A 22,670-nucleotide genomic window follows, 5' to 3' on the forward strand; every position below is an offset into this window, starting at 1 on the left:
AAAGTCATGGCATTGAAGCAAGAGTGGAAAATATTAGCTATGTTTTAGGTGGCACAATACTTAAGATGTGACCCTAAAGTTGCGGAATGGGCTATTCTGTGAAATCGGGGTTCGTGTAATTATAAATTCTTGAGGAAAGAAGTATAGTTGACTGGTGTGTTAGCGGAACTTGTTTTAGTACATCGTGAGATAAAACTTTCTAATGGCTTATCTGCACTACTGATGCCTGGTATGGACGTGAGCAAAGAGCCCCAATTCTTGCTTCAGATACTAGAGGGGAGCCTACAAGTCCGGGAGGTGGAAGAATGATTTTGTACTGGGTGCGGGGATCCCCCTTCTACAGCTGCTCAAACTCCAAAAGAGAAAGATTGGCCCGCTTTTCTCTTTCAACAAAAAACTAGATTCATTTATATTGCAGGTTAACAACGGTTGTTTTCTTTCTTCTTTTTAAATTAAAAATCCCGGTTATGAATAAACTGGAGTCGGTGTTACCCCTGTCACGCTGTTTTTAAAATACCCAAACTGCAAAATCAAGAGCAAAAAGGGCAATCGATGACCGGGGTTCAAAGGCCCACCCTAGAAGTCCAGTCACCTTGGTGTCATTCCCTTTCCAGAGGAAACTCCGTTAATTCCAGCGCAGCGCGGACACTCCTCAACCTCCCCCGAGGTCTGCCAGAGCCGAAATTCCGAGCTCCGACCCGTGAGCGCACTTCCGGCTCAGGAGTGCGAGTGCTAGTCCGAGTCCTCAAGGAAATCCAGACCGGCTCTTCCTCCCAGCCCCGCCGGCGCGTGACGCCCTCCTTCCTGGCCTCGCTCCTCCGGACTTCGCTCGCCCAGATGCAAGTTTCTTGGCGTACCGGAGTTTCCCTCTCTGGGCCTACTTACCTCCTTCGCGCGACAACCTTACTTCCTGCGCCAGTCCCGCCAGGGTTCGGGGGCCAGATGGAGCGGAATTTGGAGATGGGGGCGCCCTTGGGCTGGGACTGACGCAAGTGAACGGAATCCGAGTACGGATTGGCTGAAGGGCGGCGGGGATCACGGACTGGATGGGACTGAACGGGGATGGACAAGGAGGCGGTGAAAAGTGCGGAGTTGGAGGGAATGCAGGAGCGGGATGAGGTGCACGGGGATGTGACCGGGGATAGCCTATGGGGTCTGTACTGAGGGCGCGATAGGTTGTGAAGACTGGACAGGACAGGTGGAGGTGCGGAGCCGGTTTCGTTCCTCGTGATAAAGGCGAGTCAAAAAGTCAAGGGGTGGGGTGGGGCGGGGCTTAAATGTGGCCCAGGATTGGGTATGAAATTCCGACCCAGGCTTCTGATTGGATGTGTGTGACTGATTGGGCTGGGGCGGGTTATAGGACGGGGATTTAGTTGGAAGAAAGGCAAACTACGAGCCATAGGGATTAGGCAAGGGGAGGGTTGTAAGAATAATGTTAGAAGCTGCTGGAGAGAGGGCAAGGTTAAAGAGTGTGCAAAAACGATGCGTTTATCACCCGTGGTGGGGATGAGGAAAAAAAGCAGAGAGGAACCTTACACTCCTAAACAGTAAAATGAGTTTGATCAGAGAACTGAGAATGAAAGGAGAGTGTGAGACTTAGGACGAACATAAATAACACTTTAAAAGTGAAAAAGGGAAATCGCCTGAGAGAAAAATGAATACCGTGAATTCCTCCTTTGGGGAAGGCAGTGTTAGCCAAAGGAGAGCTTCTGTTAAGAATGGAGTTTCATCCATCCTTGCTGTCACAAAGGATAAGAGCTACTATTATTGTGCTAAGTGAAATAAGCCAGTCAGAGAAAGATAAGTACCACATGATCTCACTTATACGTGGAATCTAATGACCCAAATAAACTGACCAACAAAATAAAACCAGAGGCATGGATACCCTGAACAGACCGAGAGATCTCAGAGGGGAGGGCAGTGGTGGGAGGGGGAGCTTGAAGAGATTAGCCAAAGAAACGTATAGGCATATATGCACAGCCCATGGACACAGACAACAATGTGGTGAAGGGGGGCAAAGGAGAGAAAATGGGGAAACATCTGTAATAGGTTCAACAGTAAAAAAGAATGGAGTTTCATAATTACATTTTCTTCCCCTCTTATTGAAACCAGAAAAGCAGGTGCCCGTGCTGCCTGTCACCCACCAGACCCAATAAGTAGAGACAGGGATTGAATCTTTATGGGCTCTTTATTCAGATGGTCGGTGATCTGAGAAGACAACGAGTGTGTAACCTAACAGACTGTCTTAAATTCCATTATAAATGGGCCCTTTTTATATGGAGAAGAGTAGGTAAGGGGTTTGGAATTCAGGGAAAAGGTTAATCAGATAAAAGCTTCAGCATTCTTTCATCTGTGTCCTGGGCAGTGGTCACCTCACCTTGGAGTACAAAGGCTCAGATACCATCTTGATTGCTTGCAGCCCTCCTGAGGCACAAAGATGGAACTGCTTCTGGTTTCCTGAAGTCAGGATGGGTCATACCTCCAACTCCTGAAACAATAACTCTTTACATACATTGATTACTAAGCTTATTAGCTGTTATCAGAAACTAAAATTTTCCAACATTTGAGTCTCCTATCATTATTTTATGAAGTTGAGAGGGTAGATGGTATAGGCATGACAGTACCTGTTATTCAGGCCTAGAGGAAAGAATAAAGATCATCTTTGGTTGAAGAAATATACTGTTCACCTAGCTAAAAGGAGGTTCAGAAGATGATAAGGTGAATGGAGAAATCATTGTGTATGGTACATAATCTGCACCTACATTTTGAGCTGTTGTGAGGCTTTCATTAATCAATAGTCTCCAGATAAAAAGACCACCAGGAACACACCTGTAGTCAGAAAGTCGGGTTTATTAGTCCTCACAATGAGAGAGAACACACACCTTGGGCAAACATAGGTCATTTTAATAACAGTATTAGAAATGACTTATTATAGAATTTGGGTGATTTGGGGGGAGGATTCAAGGAAATGGAGATTCATTCTGTTTTGGGTGCTGTCAGGATGTGGTGTACTTCTAAGATTGGGTATCATAATACAGCTTATGAAGAAGGGGGGAAAATTGCAGGGCTAAATCTGTAATTGGTAAAGAAGCAACGGTTTTATTAACTAGGAGAGGAGGAAGTTTAGTATGTTCGTAGTTGCAGAGTGACCTTGTTTTTATCTGGGTTCAGGCAAGATTATGACGTGATCTTGTGTGTTGTCTCACTTCATCAGGATCACAGAGTGACTTTGATGCTGGTGTTCTGTCAGGTTGTTATGTTTTACAGGGCCACACCATGGCTAGTTACTAACAACATTGAAGCCATAAACTTGTCTGTTCAGTTCCCAATATCAGCTGCTGCTTTTCTTTTTCTCACATCGAACAGATATGACTTGATTAGATAGGTGCTGAGGCTGCTGGGGAAAATGAGACAGAGAAAGTGTCTTAAATCTTACAGAAGGCGAGACAATAGACAAGTAAATACAAAGACTTCAGAGGGTGATAGTGCTATAAAAGAAGCAATGAGGGGTGGAGACAGTAGATAGTTTCTATAGGATGGTCAGGAAAGGATTATTATTATTATTATTATTATTATTATTTTAGAAGAGCTGATATTTAAACCCAGAATTGAATGATGAAGAAGCAACCTTGCAAAAAATGATTCTGGAAAGGAAAACAGCAGTTGAAAAGGCCCATAAATGGGAACAGACTTGGCATGTTTAAGGAATAAGAGAGGATCCGTGTAAGGGACAAAGAAGCCAGTGACTCTCAAACAAGTAGGAGATAATTAACAGATAAATCATGGGAAAGGGGCAATGAAATGAGATTCCATATCTGGGATCAAAAGGACGTAGACTGTCATCACCAAACAGAGAAATGGGAAGATGTATCTAGATAACGTTGCAAATAAATTGGACATGGACCTATACCTAGATTACCCTTAGTTAATCACACCCTTAGTTAAGTAGTTAATCGCGTTAAAGTATGAACCTGGATTGATCAGTAATGGAGAAACGGGAGAAGGAGAGGAGAGGGGTAGCGAATCGCATCAGGAAGGGGGAACTATTCGCATTAGTATAAAACCAGTTTTCTTTGTCTATTATGCTTGTGCATGCCCCTGGTTGGCTGTGCGCCTGACTTTGCAGCTTGTGAATACAGTCGTTGGCAGCCATCCGTCTCGAGAGACGATGGTGTAGCTTCTTAAGAGTCTATCTGCACCGCCGAGAATGGCTGTGCAGTCCAACTCGGGAGTGACACGGTATCTGTCTCCTCCCGTGTTGAATCGACATCTTGCGATGACGCTGGAGTGTCCTCTCCAGTGAAGCTGAAGCTACAGAGCCTGGGCAGGGTGATATGGAGGGTCTGCTGTTGCCCAAGCAGCAGACCCCCCCTCTCTTCGCAGCTGAAGGGTCCAAGGGAAAGACGGAGTCAATACAGCTTGGTTTCAGGTGCGCCGCAGGAGTTGCCGGTGTTGACTACAACGTCAAACCGCCTTAGGGACTCCGGCTCCGGATTTTCTGTCGGGGTTTACTCCCTTAGCCTTTCCCCTAAAGAGGTATGCCGCAAGGCAGCGGAGGTTTTTTGGAGTCAGAGTTTTCCTTCTCTGATGTGCCCTGACTGGAAGATCGAACCAGCGACACTTAGCTCTCAGGCCGACGCTCAGTCCACTGAGCCAAACCAGCCAGGGTTTTGTGAATACAGTATTCCCTCACTTATTGCAGGTATTACATTCTAGCCCCCCGCCCCCATGACAGGTGAAAATCCACAAAGTAGGAACCTTACATTTATTTTAGTATTTATATATAATTTAAGGATTTATAAACACTTCCCACACACTTATAAACTGTTCCCAGTCCCTTATTAACCTTTCCCACTCTCTTATTAACCTTTTCCACACTTTTATGAACACTACTTATGTTCTTAAACATATTCTACACTCTTAAACCTATGTAACTTTAACAACATATGTATACAGTACCACAACATGCCACGATATAGTGAAAAATCCACGATAAATAATTAAATATTATATTTTTTAAAATCCTGTGATACAGTGAGGCCGCGCTAAGTGAACTGCGATATAGAGAGGGAATACTGTAAACACCTCGCTTTGCTGCTGAAGTCCTGTGTCCCAGTGTTTTATTGTGAGTGTTTCTCACACCTGTGTCTAAAACATAGTGATGCAGGGGGGGAGTGCTTCCAGATTATGGTGGCGAGCTAGGCAGGGGCCAGGTCATGCAGAGTTTTGAAGACCATAGAAAGGAGTTTAGATTTTATTCTGAAGGAGCCATTGGAAAATCTTAAGCATAGGAATAATGGGGTCTTAATTCAATTTAAAAATGATTGTCTAGCTGCCTTGGAGGTGAGACTTGTGAGTAGGCAAGAGCAGGAGCAGGAAGATCTGTTAGGAGGTTGTTAAGAGAGATGAGGTTGGCGACTAGGGTGGTGACAGTGGAGGGAAAGAGAGCTAAAGATCTCAACAGTCATTATGTTGACATTCACTTATTTCCTTGATTTCAGCACTTCCCCTCCACTATCAATTATACCTGGTGTTGACTGAAAAATAATATCGCTAGGTGTTTTGTCACCAAAAAGGATTTATTCTGGGGAAAGAGGGCTGCAATCCATTGTATGCAGACATGGCAAGCCATGTGCATGCTCTGGCCTGAGGGCCAAGATGCAAGGGTATTTATGAAAAGGGAAAGGAAGTTAAGGGCAGAGGAAGTTAGAACCGTGGAAGTTTACTATAGAGTGCTTCCTGTAGGGTTCTCAAGTGTAGGGTTCTTCCCATTACAGTAGCCTGTGAGAACTTCCTTAAGCCCTATACCCTCCCAACTGATTATGTTTGCTTAAAGTTCCAGTTAGTTTTTATCACTGGCTTCTAATTCAGACACTCTCTGTTTACCCTCTCTAGAGTACAGCAGTCCCTCTCTATATCGCAGTTCACTTATCGCGGCCTCACTGTATCGCGGGATTTTAAAAAATATTATATTTAATTATTTATCGCGGATTTTTTGCTATAAGGTTAATAAGGGACTGGGAATGGTTTATAAGTGTGTGGGAAGGGTTTATAAAGCCTTAAAAATATATAAATACTAAAATAAATGTAAGGTTCCTACTTCGCAGATTTTCACCTATCGTGGGGGGGGGGTCTAGAACATAATACGCACGATAAGTGAGGGAATACTGTATTGAACAAACTGCTAGTCTCCCGCTGAGGTGAAGCGGGGGGGGGGGGGGGGGGCAACTGGTGGCGCTACAGCAGACCAGGGGTGGGGATCTGGGGATCTGCTTCTCTCTTACTAAAGCCTTTAAATGATTCTCCTGTATTTAGTCCTGAACCTTTGGAGAGTTCTGTGGGGGTACACTGAGTTGCCTTTTTGGCATTCTTCATGACTGGTCTAGGATTCAGCTTGTTTAAATCTGCTGTCAAGTACCACCTGCCCATTTGCTTTATAACTTCTATAATGTTGTTGCCACTGTCATTCCTCTTACTGTTTTTGTTCTCACTGGGCTGAAAAGAGTCTCCTTACTGTTGTGTTAGTGGGTCTTAAGTAGAGAGAGAACGTAAATGTGTTTAATTTGCCATCTCTTGTTGTTATTGGTTTATACACGTTTTTAAATGATGGAATGACCAAATGGTTGGCATTTGAGTGCTTGTTCATGTGCTAAGCCTTGTGTTATTCTTTATAGCCATGTTGGTGTTTAATGAGAAATATAAATTACTCCCTAGAGTTTATAGCTAATAAGTATATTTTCCTTCTGCTAATTTGTATTCTGAATAAAAAGACAGTATCTCCCTTATGTATTGATAGATAAAGCCTTTTCCACTGCCTCATGCAAAATTCTAAAAATATTCTGAAATACAGCAGAGAGAAGACAGTATACTATAGCGGGTAAACCAAACTGTCCAGTTCAAATCCCAGCTCTGCAATTTTCTAGCTGAGTGACTGTGCAATTTACTTCATTTATCTGTGCTTCAATTTCCTCATCTGTAAAATGTGGATATTAGAACCTTACTTATAGTGCTATTAGATGATTTTATAGATCTGGAAAAACTTAGAGCTGTGCTTATTCTGTGTAAGTACTATAAAATGGTTTTTTAAGAAAAAGGGAAAGAATCCTTAGGAGCAGGCTGCTGGTTATTCCCCAATATTTAGTGTTCTCTTGTCTTACAGTAATAGAACCTCCATAATTCATCAGAGTACATGGGTGTTTGGTAGAAAGAGTGCATTTCCAGCCTCTGTTGTAGCTGGGTTGGCCATAAGATTAAATTGTGGCCCCTGAGGGAAGCTGGACATGCTGCTTCCAGGAAGTGTCTTAAAGGGGTACAGTGTGCCTTTATTACTTCCTTGGTTTGTGGTTTCCCTGTCCATCTGAGTGCAGACATGATTGCTGCAGCCCCCTTGGACCACGGGTAGAATCTGCAAACTGAAGATGGTAGAGCAGGAGCCCAAAGGGGGCAGAGAAGGAGCCTGAGCCCTAACTAACATCCTGGAGCCACCACTCCAGCCCTTGACTGTACTTACATGAGAGGAAAATCAATTTGGTTAAACTTATTTATATGTTTTTTTTTTTATATGTAGTCATGGTATGACTGTGATGGTTTAGTGACTCCTAGTTTGCTTATCAAAGGTGCCCACTTTACTTTTACATGGGCCTTCCAGGTGACAATAGACAAGTGACAGGGAGGAGATCAAGGTGGAAGATATTGGCAATGCCTCATTATCTGGAAATGCTTCTCAGGAGGTGGCTGTCACTTCTGGCTACTAAGGATGTGGCAGGCAGAACAATGTTGTTTCCTTTATCTTCTAACCCTAGTCCTGTACTAAGAAGTACCTGCTCTAGGTAGTTTCTAAAGCCTTTTCCACCTTACATTCCTGCTATAGTTTTATTCTTGAAAGTTGCTGAGAGTAGATCTTAAGCATTCTCACTACACACACACACACACACACACGTTCACTGTTAACTATGTGATGTGATGGCTGTGGTAATTATATTGATCTTGGAAATAATTCCACAATGTATATGTATATAAAATCAGCACTTGTATACTTTAAATATATACAATTACATTTTTCAAGAGTTATGTTGTTTTCAGCCTCATGTAGCTATTTTAAATGCTAGATTTTATGTGTGTATGTATTATTAAAATAAATTAATGTTTTCCAGCCATATACTAATAGCTGTACAAACATTAGCTTAAATATTTCAAAAATCATAATAGAACCTGTATATTTACCTATAAACAGGCTGTCCAGGGTAACTGTGTATCTATTTATCGACATGTCTGTCTGCCTATCTAGTCACATGCACACAAGGCTGGATTTATAGCAATTTAATATTAGCATTGGTTACTCGAGTCACTGAGGAATTCTTCATAGTCTCTGAGCAATTTTTAAAGAGAAAGAGAATTCTGACTTTACAAATCAGACTGGTAGGGAAAAATTCATTCAAAACATCAGGTCTGTATGTAAGATATAATAATAAAAATTGGCCTTGTGAAAACTTTGGCAAGTATTGTGTGTCCTTCAAGACGTGGACTAGGTGTGTGGCTTCTGATTAATAGTATTAGAAAACGTCGCTACACGAGTATCACTCTGTTAGAGCCTGGTAGGCATTGCTCTTCTGAGGCAGGTTTTCTGTTCCCTTTCTCAGTCTGGCTTTGCCTCTGGAGTTCCTGATTTACATTCATGATGGAGCTCTTAAGCTTTCAGAGGCCCCTCTCTTACAGGCTCTATGCAGGTTCTCAGCTCCTGGAGGGGTTTCAGTGGGGACTTCCCTTTACGCTTTCAATTTGTCATAGTGCGCAATATCCTTTTGGCACTGCTGCTGGTCAGTGCTATGTGCTTTAATTTATGTCAGGTAGATCCTCCAAGCAATGGCAGGAATGTAAATCAACATGAGGTTCTCCAGGTTTATAAAGAAGGGATAATAATGAAATCCTTTTTGGAAAGGGAGAGGGCGAATATTCTACTCTAGTATCTTTAATATGATGTTTAGTAATCAGATGTTACACATTCAGGTAGAAGCATCCGGAATTATGTTGGGATGATAAACTTCATGTAAGATACTCATAGGATTAAAAATATGTATTACTTGATTTACAATGTGCCATGAACCCTTCTAGACAGCTGAGTCTGTGATGAATGAAACAGGCAATGTTCCTGTCCACATGGAGCTCATATTCTCGTGGGGAAGACTGGCAATAAATAAGAACAAATTGGTGATTAAAATGCCATGAAAAGAAATTAAAATATTGACCACTAGATGGAGCTCATGGCTTTCTTCATTTCTTTCACTTACCAATTCACTCCGAGAGATGCTGTGAGCATGATACACTATTCAAGTTGTGTTTTGGGGCCAGGGGTTGGGCGCTCTCTCTCTTCGAATCTCCCCCTCCTAACTTAAATTCCTTTTTCCCTACAAATTGACTGATAAGGTGAATATGGTTAAGACATACTAAGGAGCCTTCTGAGATATCCTGAGGTAGTGGGAGTAGATTGACTCCTTCCTAAATCAGAAATACTCTCCCCTCAATTTCTTGGGTATTTAGTTTTCTGTACTTATTTGTTTAATCTCCGTATTCACCACTCCTTGGTAGAGTATGTGGTAGATCCTCAATCAATCTTTTTTGAATAAATGATCCCTATAGCCTAAGCAGTTGCTACCCACCCCCCCTCCCCCAACTCCCACAGGCTCACCTAATTCCCTAGGGACTGCATTGAAGTTAGGTTGGGAAAACAATCACCATGATAAAAACTGGTAAGTTTGCCTGTCTTGTGTTCTGTGAAATCCTGTGCTGAAGAACTCTTGGTGGGAAGGGTGGGATGTGCTTGTGTGTGTGTGTAGATGGTAGATATATTATGTGGCACTCTGTGTTCTGGGCCATACTTTTTCCCTCTTTCTACTTGGATAAAAGCCTGACACACAAAATGGACATATTTTTAGTGCTCAGTGGAACTTAATGAATAATGCTTTTGTCGGGGCTAACGCTATAAAGAAAGGCCCCGAATCTTCTTTTCTATAATGAGTAAAAAGGAACATCATGAAAACTGCAAGGGAGTTAGAATCTAAGGAGATTCATGGATCATGATCGATTCCATAACCTCTTGGTTTTAGAATGGTTTTCAGTATAGAGATTTTGTGCATGTTTTGTTAGATTTCTACCCAAGTATTTCATTATTTTAAAGACAGCCATTGTAAGTGGTATTTTTTTTTTAATTTTGGTTTCCAGTTATTGCTTTTATATAGAAATACAGTGGAAAATAGATTTTTTGTGTGTTTATCTTATAACCTTGTTAAACTCACTTATTTGTTCCAAGGTTCTTTATTGTTTTTTTTTTTTTTAGATTCCCTGAGATTTTTCTATATGGATAATCATAATGCCTGTGAATAAAGACAGTTTTATTTTATCCTTCCTGATCTATATGCCTTTCTTGGTCCCCCCTTCCCCATATTGTATTAAGCCTTTCAGTATAGCATTTACCAGGAGTGGACATACAAGACATACTTGCTTTGTTCCTGAGTTAAGGGTAAAGCATTCAGTTTTTCATCATTAACTATGTTAGGTGAAGGATTTTTTGTAGATTCCTTTTATCAGTTGTCTGTGACCTCCGACCAGCAGCGTCCATGGTGGCATTGTGAATGAAATGAATAAATACACATGGACTGCAAGAATCCTGTGGAGAAGAGGGGACAAAACTGGCCACTTTCTAGAGGAGAAAGTGCAGTTTGCCCCTGCCTTAACAGGCTTTTAATTCTTTAGCTGGATTACATCCAAGAAAGTTGTGAATCATTGTGCCAATCATTGCCTTATATAATTATTACTTTTATATAACAGAGAAAAGAATGTTACACATGCATGGATGATAAGGATAACTCATCTAGCTACATCCTGTCCTTGAAAATCAGCCCAGAACAGGCCCTAAGAAACTGCTTCAAGGTTACACTCTGAACATCTGTTGTTCTCAGCCCAGGATGAGGGGCTCCTTTAGCAGAAAGCAAGCTTTTTAGCTATTGTAGAAGTATAGACCTGGTTCCCCACGGGAAAACCAGTGTGTGGAGTGGGTCCTGTGTGCCACCACACTCCTAGTGGTTTTCCAAATCTGGGGCTGAGCTACATTTGCCACCACCAAGCACACTGGCTTCCCATACCCAGTTAAAATAGGTCACTTTTTCTCAAGTGTCGTGACATTTTTCCAATTGTGTGAGTTATGCCTTCAGTAAAGAGTGAACAACAAACCTCTGTTCATTAGGTCTTTAGCTTAAGATGCATTTCTTCCTGCTTCTTCTCAAGTCATTCTGGAGGTTCTCTATTTCTTTATGAAGTTGTTTGCTCTCCTTTTGGAACCCTTCCTCTATTAACCGGGCCTGTTCCTAAAAAGGGACAAGAAGTGAATAAAGTGTAGCAGTAAGCAAATCTCTAACTTCTCTCTTTTCCACATTCATAGATTTTTTTAGTATATAATTTCTTCTTGAACTTTTCTCTTTCATTAATTTTTATTATACTTTCTCTTGAGCATCCTAACTTTGTGATTACTGTCCTTGAGCCTCCTTAGCTCAGAAAGATTTTTGGCTTATGCCTTCTGATGTATTGATGAACTTAAAGTACAAGTCTTAATCTTTTATCCCATTAATCCTACACAATCTTTTTGGGCAGTCTTAATCATATGTTTGTTTTCAAATCTTATCTGTGCATTATAGACTCTTATATACACATACACACAGAGAATCTTCTATATACACACATATAACACAACATAACAAATAAATTTTCAAACCAAATGAAGTGTCTAAATTTTAAATCAGTGAATTTGATGTAAGCCTCACAGATTGGAGGTAAGAGTAGTAGAATATAAATAAGGGAATCCAGGCCCCAAACTGTCCATACTGGATTTCTGCACATTGCTCACCACACACTCTGGGAGTAGCGCAGAGAACACAGTCTGGAGTGGCAGAACGACACAGGTGTGGGAGTAAGGAGTCTTTCTGCTCGTAGGTTCTTTTAGAACTACAGTCATATCATATGTGACAGAAAAAAGTCATCGTGGATTCCTCTGAGTGGGAAGGTGGTTCAGATATCTTACCAACCTGTGTGACCCTATAAAAGTTATTTAATCTTTACTGAACCCCTGTTTCTTCACCTAAGTCATGGGACAGAGCAGTTCTTGCTTCATATAATATTAAGCAAAAAAACAGATAAGATAATTTTTATAATGCCTAGCAGATAATAGCTACCATTGATGGAAGAATATACTGATAAAGGACTAGATGTAATATAAATGCCAATAAAATTTTTAATAACCAGACATAGGCAGGGGCCAGGTTAGGCAGACAGACAGTGCTTGAAAAGTCTAAGTGGGCAAGCAAAGTCCTTCTGGGCTTCATGGTCTAACAGCTACACAAAGAGATCAGGGAGAATGGAGAGAAAACAAAAGGAGAAACCTCAAGGTGATGCAATTCAATACCTGAAGTTTAAGAGTGAGAGCCTGCTCTTGTTCTTGCTTTAACCGGGCCCTCTCTGCCTCCATCTTCTCAGTCAGTTGTTTCACATGTTCCTGATAACTCTTTTCTTTCTGCTCCAACAGCTGCTGATTCTTTATATGTATTTCCTCCAACATTTTTTTTGTAGCCTCTGCAGATTCAACTTTCACACGTTGCTCTGTCAGGAGGAAAGGAAGAAGAAAAATTCATATGGGTGGCCACGTTGCTTTTTCTTCTTTGTACACTTACCTGTCGCCTTCACTACTGACTGCATATGCCCTACTCAGAGCTCACTTCAGCTAGTAAAAGGCATCTTTGCTCTTTTGCTATTGTTTAAAAACCCCAGGTTCACCTAGCCAAAGTAATTGAACTTTGAAAACTTCTGAGGCTGTGTAGTCTCTTGACTTGCTCCTCACCTTCAATCTCCTTTTCCTTTTCTGTGAGAGTCTGGTCTGTCAGTAGAATTGTGTCAATCAAAGACTCCTTGGACCTCAAGTATGTCTGAAGAATTTCTTCACTCTAAGATGCAGAGAAAATGGAGTTAGTAATAGGAAACAGCTGTAAGTGCCTATTCCTATTTGCCTACCCTCTTCCTCTGGGAATTGCTCTCTTGGCCCTGGTGTGTCTGGTGGCCAAGATGCCCTGTCACAGGGTGCCCACATGCTCCAGGATGGCCAAGTATGGCACCCTACAGAGCAGAATCTTTTATAATATTGATATGGATGGAGAGTCTGTTCTTTGAGTGAGGGCTCTAATTTTGGAGCTGTTGGTGCTGTGGTCCCATGTGGGGTGAGCTGGCTAGGAAGTGAAGCAGATCCAAGGAAAGGAGGTAAAGGGAGAAAGGAGGGAGGAAAGTGTGGGGTTAGAGGGAGCAACGGACAGAGATAAATGTTGGTTACCTGTATTCCCTTCCTGGGTTCCTGAAGGTACTTTTTCTTCAGCTCTTTCATCCTTTGAATAAAGAGATAATATCCTCCTGGTTTAGAATAAATCTTCTGTTTTATTTCTTCTTCCAGAGGATCAAAGATATCCTTAAGTAAAGCTGAGCAACGATCTGATGATGCTTTCATATTTTGTTCACAAAAGTCATCTTGCCTTTTTTCTAGCTGGGCCTTTAATGTGAAAACAGGAAGTAAAAGGAATACAGAGAAGATGTTAGCTTGACCTCAAAATTTTTGGAAAAGCTTCTCAAAAAATAAAGTCTGTGACCCCTAAGAAAACTTAAGAGGCCCTCATCTTTCCTCCTGATCCTGTGTTTCTATTGAAGTCCCTTTCTCCTTGGAGGTAAAGCTTATGGCAGAGATTGCTAGCTCTGTGTTAGCACTTATGCTACCCATCTGCTGGTCATCGTGGGCCATGGCCTTTTGCACTACAGCTGCATTCTTGATCTAGGCCAAGGCCAGGGCTGTGGTCTCCATGCAGGGCAGATCCCCGCTGCTGATGGCATTGACAGGTCAGCACTAGGCTCTCCAGTCCTACAAATACACTCTTACGCTTTTCAAATTGGACCAATCATTGCATGTGGAATAAATGTGGCTCAATACAAGTCTGCTCAAATTAACTAAGGCTACATATTTCTTTGCTTTGGACTATAATATTAAATCAGTCTGATATCAACAAGTATGTAATTTGTTTAGGAGCTCTGATTATTACCTATATGCATTTAATTAAATTATGAGAAAGAGTATTAGTTTATGAGTAAAAAAAATGTTTCAAAGCTTTGAGTCAAATCATAATAAAATTGGTTCTTATAATAATAACAATAGTGGTTTTTATCATTTTAAAGTCTAGTAAGAATTCCTTCTCATAATAAATACCCATTTTCTTTTCTATTAGTACTTTGCTTTCTGAGACCCCAATCCATATAAACATAAGAAAAAAATTACCGCTAATTCCTTTTGGAATAAATGGTCCACATCCTTAAAGGAATTCTTGATGAAGACTTCAATGGCCTCTTTCTCACTAGCCCTGTGCAGATCCAGCAGCTCCTGGAGGGTTTCCGTGGGCAGCTGCACCTTCTGGCCCATCTGCTGGTCATAGTGGGCAATGGCCTTTTTCACTGCAGCCGAGTTTTCTATCTGGGCCAAGGACAAGACTGCGTTCTCCATGCAGGGCAGGTCCCCACTGCTGATGGCATTGACGTAGGTCAGCACCAGGCTCTCCAGTCCTACAGACAGAGAACAAATAATAATTATTGTTTGTTTGTTGTAGTAGTGGTGAGGAAACAGTCTATTTTGTATAAATCTGATATCTTTTACCACTCATTTTCCACACAGCAACAATGTCCTCAGCATCAGCTGAAAGCTTGCTGAAAATGCAGACTCTCAGCCTCTGCCCCAGATCAACTGAATCGGACCCTCCTCTGGGAAGATCCTTGGGTAATATGAATACATACCAAAGGGTGAGAACCTCTGTTCTGGATTCCATAGGCCTGTGTGTATGGAGCTCATGTATTTTATCCCCAAGCACTGTTAGGATAGGAAATGTACCTCCCTCACTTTTGTCTCTCTCATCAGTTCTGGTCTGTGGTAAGCAATTGTAAAATCATTATTTGTGAAACAATTAGAAAGGAGTCCTTCATGTTATTTCTTCTAACAGAACACTGTCCAAGAAGACATTTTGTGAGGATGGGCGTGTTCCAGACATGCTGTCCAGTACTGTAGCCACTAGCCCTGTGTAGATATGAGGCCTTGAAATATAGCCGTGTAATCAGAATTTTTAATTTTCTTTAATTTTAATGAATCTACATTTAAAGTTAGATAGCCACACTTGTCCAATAACTACCCCAGTGGATACTACAGGTCCAGTTTACTAGGGCAATCTTAAGCAATAGAGCTCTTTTCTTTCTTTGTCTTTTCCTATCTTTTCTCAACCAAGGAATTTGACTAATAAAACCTATTAGAAATGTTGTGTCATCTAGAATCTACCACAGATATAGACTTGCTTTTTTCAAAGCTGACACTAGGTGGATGTTACTTCACCTTCCTTTAGTCTTCACACTGAGAGTAAAGACTGGAAAAAGGACTCACGAGGCCCATTGACCTTGATGCCTCCTGGAAGCGTTTTAACTTTGGAACTGTTGAAGATATAAGAACAGAAGATTGTAGCTTGTTGCACAAATTCGGAGTCCAACTCATCATCATGTAGGGTCTCAAGCTGGCCTAGCCTCTTCCGGTGAGTGGGCCGGTCGAAGACAAAGCATTTCTTCTTTGGGAAGAACTTCCGGATACAGAGTCGGGGAAGATTAAAATTTTTATCTTTTTGACTGGTACCTGAAGAAAGACAAAAGGACTTTGCTTAATATAGGGGCTTGGAAACCTTTTCTGTAAAGGGCCAAACAGTAAATATATTAGTCTTTGAAGTCATTGATATTAGTAAATATATTAGTCTTTGATAGTCTCTTTTCCAACTATTTAATTCTGCTATTACTGCATGAAAGCAGCCATAGACAATCTACAAATGAATGGGCATAGAATTAGTCCAATACAACTTATTTATAAGACTGCTGGCAGGCTGTACTGTCCATCAATTGCTTGTGGCCATACTTTGCCAACCCCTGGACTAGTGCACTGTTCATGCTTTAATTTATTTTCTTTAAATAAATGCCCACTCTACTTCATTGTCATTGGCTAATTACAGCATGACAAGCTCTAAGCAGGGAGGTAAAATCAATCTGATCACAGCACAAGGAGAGCTGAAAGAAAAACTTGTTCTTAGAACAGGGGGAAAGATAATTCAAAATCAAATCTACTAATTCAGATATTAACAAGCATTAGTTTTTAGTAATAGCCAGCTGAGAAGAGCGGAAAACTAAGTAGGAAAAAAAAAGCAATAGTTTCCAATGTCTCACCCTTCCCAATAGCCAATTCTAAGTCCCCTTTACCTTGCTTAAGTTTGAGTGAATTCTCCAGGTACTCATCTGGTGAGATGGATTGTCCATCTGCTTCTAAGTCTAGGGAAAAATCCCTCAGCGTCCACACAAAATCTGGAAAGAAGCTCACAAAGTCAGCTGAATCTTCGACCTCATTTGCACCAGGTGAAGATTTTGCCCTTATTCGATCTGTCAGCTCTGTCACATAGCTGAGCAGCAAACTAAGGAAAAGTGATGTAAAAGAACAGTGCCCCTCAACCCGTATTAGTCCCACATATTTGGAACCTTTGTTTCTAACCCAAGTGCCAGTTCTTCAGTAGGCACATAGGATCTTTCTTCTTCCCTTGTATTATTTTTTGCTTGATTCACCAGGATTCATATTCAGGCACCTTGTTTTTTAACAGGTCTCCCTCTGATTTTGATGCTATCCTTGACCACAGAAAGGATACTGCAGTTGGTCCATGGCCTGCTGGTTGATGGTCCCCATGCTGTTGTACACAAAGGTGCTGCTCAGCAGTATTGCCAGGGCAAAGATCCAGGAGTCATTCTGGTTGTCACCCTGGAAATCAGAACAAATTTAGGCCACGATTATGTTTCATTCTCACGGCACTTTCGAGATCAGCAATGTAAAAGGATGCTCATTTAATGAGTGGTTTTGTTTATCTGTTTGTTTATTTTGATTAATGACCTATAAGAAGAAACCAAATCCAAATGAAAATGATTGTTAGTAGGACTTGGAGTTTTCTGATTAGTATTTTTGGTTTATACTGATTCTTGCTAGGTCCTCTTATGATCATTGGCAGCTAATTGCAAAACAGATAGTCAAGGTTGGTAAGTGTTCTAGGTCTTTAAATATAACTTGTATTGAATTTTCTCCATTTTACAGCAAAATTGCCATATAACAGTAATAATACAGCTATTTTATTGAGCAATTATGTACCTAACACTTTCCATTCTTATTAAATATTCAAATATTCAAAACAATATTATGAGGCAAATATAGATTGTTTATATCTGTTTTACTGATGAGAAAAGTGAGATTAAAAGAGGTAAAATAATTTGTTAAGGCCACTGTGTTAATGATAGAGCTTAAGTTTAAACTAGAGTATAGGACATCTGAACATTAATCTTTAACTGAAGATCTCCGCAGGATAAGACTCATGCACTGATCTTGTTTATACTGTCTTTATGCATCTGGGTTAACTGGCTTAGCTTATAGCCTGTTGTTAATAACTAAAACACTATCTACTGACCACTATGCTTTTCTTTCAGGGTTCTGCCTTATGAATATTTTTCTGACCCCTGATTGCAAAACTGGTCTTGTAAAACATAAACAGAAATGAAAAAAACATATTTTGGTTCAGTGCAAGCTCTTATTTGAATAAAAATTAAATAGTGTAGAGAATATCCAAAGATGGGGGGGCTCATTGCCAAACTGAGTCTTTTTTTTTAAGACTTTTTAAAAAAAATTTATTTGTTTATTTGTTGATATATTTATTTTTAGAGAGAGGGGAAAGGAGAAAAAGAGAAGGAGAGAAACGTCACTGTGTGGTTGCCTCTCACTTGCGCCCCCAACTGGGGACCTGACGTGCAACCGACTGGGAATCGGACCAGTGACACTTGGTTCACAGGCCGATGCTCAATCCACTGAGCCACAGCAGTCAAGGGTCCAAACTGAATCTTTAATAGTTACCTTCTCTACATCTCCTAGGCCCTCTGTGTCAAGCAGAACTAAGGTGTAGTTTGGCTTCCTAGGATGAGGCACACACCACATCCAGATACCTTTGGTGTGAGACTGCACTGTGGAGCCCAGAGAGAAGCCTGCAGAAGGGGAGAGGAGATAAGAGGGAGTGGAGTTTTAATAGATGTTTCTGGAAATTGAGATAAAATTTAATATATTCAAGGTAAGGAGAGAAAACCAAAACCACAACCAGTATTAATGTTAATCTTACAATTAGAGAAACAGGGAAATTTGAATATCCAATACATGAAAATATTCAATACCTTTTTATGATACAAGACAAACCAACCTAGGACTAGAAGAAAACTAACTCAACATAATAAAAGCCATATATGAAAACTGTTCAGCCAGCATCACATGCAATGGTGATATACAGAAAGATCCACATGTAAGAGCTAAAACTATAAAACTCCTAGAAAAAAAATAGGGAGAAAGCTTCATGACATTGGATTTGGCAATGATTTCTTGGATATGACACCAAAAGCATAAACAACAAAAGAAAGTAGGCAAGTTGGACTTCAAAATTAAAACTTTTGTGGATCAATAAAATTTAATAGATACCCTACAGAATGAGGAAAAGTATTTTTTAGTCATGGATCTGTTAAGGGATTGATATCAAGAATATATAAAGAAGTCCTACAGTGAAACCCCAGAAAACAAATAACCCAATTAAAAAATGAGCAAAGGACTTGAATAGACATTTCTCAAAAGAAAATATTCAAAAAACCAATCAACGCATAAAAAGATGATTAACATCACTACTCACTGGGGAAATGCAAATCAAAACCATAGTAAGATGCTATTTCACACCTATGTAAATGACCGCTCTCAAAATGCAAAATAATGTGTTGGGGAGAATGTGGAGAAATTAGGATTCTGTGCATTTCTGGGAGAAGTGTAAAATGCTATAGTTGCTGTGGAAGATGATATGGCGATTTCTTTAAGAAATTAAACACTTCTAGAAAAGGGATAAAATTTTATGCTTTTAAAAGGAGAAATTAAGACAAAGTGGAAAGAGACAGTGAGTTGACTCAGCTCAGAGTAAGGATAAGAGCATAACTGTAGATTGAAAGTTAGCTGTCAGTATTCCTCCCCATCTCCAGCTTTCTCTCCTTGCAACACCATACTCAACACTGGGAGTGTGGATGGCCAGAAGGGACTCAGCACAGCTTTGCTGGTGTCGCTCACCCTTGTTCTTCCCAGCCAGCCTGTTCATCAGGTAGGATTTGCCAGTGCGGTAGAGACCCACTATGGCCACCACGACCACAGGCTGGGTAATGGCAGACAGGATCTTCAGAGCTTCCGGATTAACTAACAGCTTCCCTTTCGTGTTCTCAATGAGGCACACTGGGCCTGGCATGTGGATCGCTGAAGTCATGTCTAAAATGTCACTTTATCTGCAAGCAAGAAGATGAAATGAATTAGAATTTCCAGTCTAAGTTGATCAAGAACTTTCAGCTGGTTATGTTGCATTCACACAGTGGAGTCATAGAATTCCCCAGCATGGCCAAAAATTTTGTGTCAACAGTGAGATAGATGAGGGGAAGATCTGTATTATTTTAGAAAGTTACAGAAGTATCATCAAAGTAGTCCACTAAAAAAAATTGGTATGACAGTGAGATCAACATTTACTGTACTAGCATAATTAATAAAATATACTTAAAAAATTTAACTACTTTCATGAAAATCTAATTTTCTATGGAAAACTTTCATTTTGGATTTTCATAAAAATTTTTACACTTGACATTAAATGTAAAATAGAATTGGTTTAGAGGGTATTTTACATCTTGGCTATAAGTAAGAAATTCAGTATTGATGTATGTATTAATTAATTTTGTTATCAATAAAGACTTCTGTGAATGTTTAATCATTTGATGTATGCCCTTTGGACAATTTTCACAGATTCTAAATGTGTGGGGGTGTTTTCCTATCAGTTGTACTTACTTTTCTGAAATGAGTGTTCATAGAACTCTTTGCACTACTGTTCCAAAAGTGGAACCAATATGACTTACGTTTGCAAATTTTATAAAAATGTATGACCATATGAAACACAGGACTGGAGACCTACCCAAAGCCGTGGTATGCGCTGTGTAAACAAGAGGCCCTGATACTTCAGCTTCATTAGCTTCACAATAAATGAGCCTCCAATTAAGTGGGGGTAAGACTGCACAACTGCAAAAACTGAATGTTGCTAAAAACCATGTTTGTCTATATATGGGTGTGTGTAAGGGAACAAAAGACTATGAGATATAGCTGAAAAGATCAGGAGGCAGATCATGAGAGCTAGAGAAGACGTTGTAAACGAAAATATACTTTCAGCCATGCGCTTCTAGCTTTCCTGTTTTATTCTGTTTCCCCATTTGGTACAAGAAGAGAAACAGGAAGAGTGGGGGTGGGAGAGCGGGACTTGGGCGGCGGGGAGGGAAGAAAAAGGGGGAGAAAGAGCTGAAAGGAGAGAGAGAGCTACCAGGCAAGTAGGTGAGGAGTGAAGCTCAAACCAAGCCAAGGAATTCAGAGGCAGAGTTTCCAGAAAGCAAGAACAAACTTGCCTGAGACCACAGAGGGGTCAGACAAACAAAATGTTAGCTTTAGTGACGACCACAGTAGACTTTTTAAAGAGAAAACTCTTCAGTAAAGTAGTGCGGCCAAAAGAGGTAAAAAGGGAGTTTGCACTAAGAATTGAGTCTAGGTAACCTGAGCTATTTTTATTTTTATAAAATTAATTTTCAATTATAGTGATATCCAATATTATATTAATTTCAGATGTACAGTATAGTGGTTAGAAATTTATATAACTTAAGAAATGATCCCCCAATAGGTCAAGTACCCACTAGGCAGCATTAATAATTATTACAATGTTATTGACTACGTTCCCTATGCTGTACTTTACATCCCTGTGGCTGTGTTGTAACTGCCAACTTGTACTTCTTAATCCCTTCTCCTTTTTCACCCAGCCCTCAGCCTTTCTCCCAGTCCGGCAACCAGAACCTGGGTTACTTCTAAGAGGAGAAATCTACTTTGAAACAAAGCTTATATGTCTGATTTAAAAGTATGGTATTTTTGTTAATCTTTCCTTCACTCTGGGTTCCAGGGTTTTCTTTCTTAGTCTTTAACAGCGTCAGGTGGCTGTTTTACACTGCGTCTCATATACTATTCTTTCTTTCTCATGAAAATAACGTATTTGTAGCCCTTTCAGGGTCTTAGCTGCAGTCGGATCAGAATTGAGCCTTTCCATCCAAGACAATGGTAAATTTACTGTGTCCTCAGCCAACGCAGACAGTGTTGGCAAAGAGAAAGACAATCCTAATGCATTTCAAACTCCGTTTAGCCCCATGTCTGCTGGTGCCTAATTCCACACAAGCACAGAGGGGACAGTTAGGGACATGCTGACATCTGATACCTCCAGGATTTCACCTAAACTTCTGTCCCGTGTTGGGCTCAGCCGCAACCTATCTTCATGGTGGTCGTTTTTTAGAAAATGACCCGACCCTTAGAAGTCCGTTCCCACCCCTGCCCTGACCTATCCTGGGCTCCATTTCTCAGACGACAGGGCCTTGAGAGGTGGAGAGAAAGACGCTTTGACGACAGAGTAAAGTTCTTACCTGTTTTCTCCTCAGTTCAGGTTGGAGGCTTTGTTACTTGTCTGTCTTTGACTGGATGGATGGGTTTTTAACTCACCCGTCTGATGTCATGAGGCTTTCTGGATTTCCTAAACATCTTTAATTGGAAGTGCAGGAACTTACAGTAATGTGAAACTGAAAGTACTGTATACAGAGCAACAACTAATCACAGGGAAGGAATTTCTGAAAGCTGTGCAGATGGGCGGGTACGTGGGTATCTCAGGATTTCTCAACTAGTTCATTTTGACAGGAGCTTCACTACTAGTGGGTATGGCCAATAAGATGTGGCTTCCTCTTCTCTCATCTTTCAGCTACATTTCTCACCCCCTCCAACACAGTGTTGCAGAGACTAAATTCCTGGATTGTGTGACCAGAGGCTGGGGGCTTCCAATCTCCACCGTTCAGAGTGAAGGCTGTAGTTCACTCATAGCAGGCTGAGACCACCTGGTCTGATCACTCTCACTGTGGCTCACTTGCAGGATAGAGCTTCCAAGCTGGGGGAGACAAGTGTAAAAGACCAAAGGTTAACCCCTGCTCCAGGGAGGAGCAGTAGTTCAAAGATTTTTGTCCAGGAGTGAGGCCATCCATAAACACAGAGATCAGCTCTAGAGTGTGGGGACTCGAAGAAGCCTTATTTCTAACATACTGACTTTACAAGAAATACAAAAGTTGGTTTTGGGGCAGGAAACAAGTGACCTCAGTAATACAAAATCATCTAGAAAAAGTGTAGGGGACTGTGAAAGCTGAAGTTGTTACAGAACCCCTGGGCTGCTCCAATTGAAACAAACCCACGGGTTGTTTAGTTAGGGGCCTGATTGCCCGCTGCCAAAATTATAACTCTCAATACCAGAGTTTAGTGAAAGGAAAAAGAATTGTTTATTTAACAGTTATATAGATTGAATTACTTGCAGATTTCTGCTGTTAAGTCTTATGTTCTTTAAAACACCCACAAACACATATTTCTGCCTCAT

At 40.7% G+C, this 22,670-nt stretch overlaps 2 protein-coding genes across 4 annotated transcripts in view; both read right to left on the reverse strand.

The window, feature by feature from the left end:
- Window positions 1–1,179, reverse strand: part of KYAT3 (kynurenine aminotransferase 3) — a 57,797-nt gene extending 56,618 nt beyond the window's left edge. The window contains exon 1 of one of the 2 annotated variants that reach the window (XM_090269700.1): window positions 886–1,179. Coding sequence is in view for 1 of the 2 variants with exons in the window: in XM_090269699.1 (XP_090125825.1) it covers window positions 593–603 (11 nt within the window). In the remaining variant the exon portion in view is untranslated. Of the gene's footprint in view, window positions 1–592 lie in introns of both variants that reach the window. The other variant, XM_090269699.1, reaches the window with a different exon arrangement.
- Window positions 1,180–2,832: 1,653 nt separating this feature from the next.
- On the reverse strand, window positions 2,833–21,857 carry LOC150015232 (guanylate-binding protein 1-like). 2 transcript variants are annotated; one of them, XM_090269697.1, is made up of 12 exons: window positions 21,682–21,857; window positions 19,268–19,476; window positions 18,032–18,159; window positions 16,788–16,897; window positions 16,351–16,547; window positions 15,497–15,739; window positions 14,354–14,634; window positions 13,367–13,579; window positions 12,884–12,986; window positions 12,452–12,645; window positions 11,227–11,360; window positions 2,833–3,394 (listed from the first exon to the last, which is right to left on the reverse strand). In XM_090269697.1, exons 2-11 carry the CDS (start codon window positions 19,455–19,457, stop codon window positions 11,244–11,246), a joined length of 1,776 nt encoding a protein of 591 aa, XP_090125823.1. In that variant the 5' UTR covers window positions 19,458–19,476; window positions 21,682–21,857; the 3' UTR covers window positions 2,833–3,394; window positions 11,227–11,243. The 2 variants fall into 2 exon arrangements, with proteins under 2 accessions (XP_090125823.1, XP_090125824.1); XM_090269698.1 differs by having other exon boundaries at window positions 2,833–3,397.
- Window positions 21,858–22,670: the final 813 nt, after the last annotated feature.

The sequence above is a fragment of the Furipterus horrens genome, unplaced genomic scaffold, assembly GCF_987537825.1.
Source record: "Furipterus horrens unplaced genomic scaffold, mFurHor1.1.pri manual_scaffold_3, whole genome shotgun sequence".
NCBI lineage: Eukaryota > Metazoa > Chordata > Mammalia > Chiroptera > Furipteridae > Furipterus > Furipterus horrens.

What these genes read in the sequence shown, in the direction of transcription:
- LOC150015232 (XM_090269697.1), bottom strand. Translation starts at nt 19,457, where the DNA reads ATGACTTCAGCGATCCACATGCCAGGCCCAGTGTGCCTCATTGAGAAC. An exon ending in AACCCAGGAAGGGAATACAG is followed by an intron (nt 12,987 to 13,366) that starts GTAACCAACATT and finishes TCTGCATCTTAG; the next exon opens with AGTGAAGAAATTCTTCAGAC. An exon ending in CTCTCACTCTTAAACTTCAG is followed by an intron (nt 11,361 to 12,451) that starts GTATTGAATTGC and finishes GTCCCTTTTTAG; the next exon opens with GAACAGGCCCGGTTAATAGA.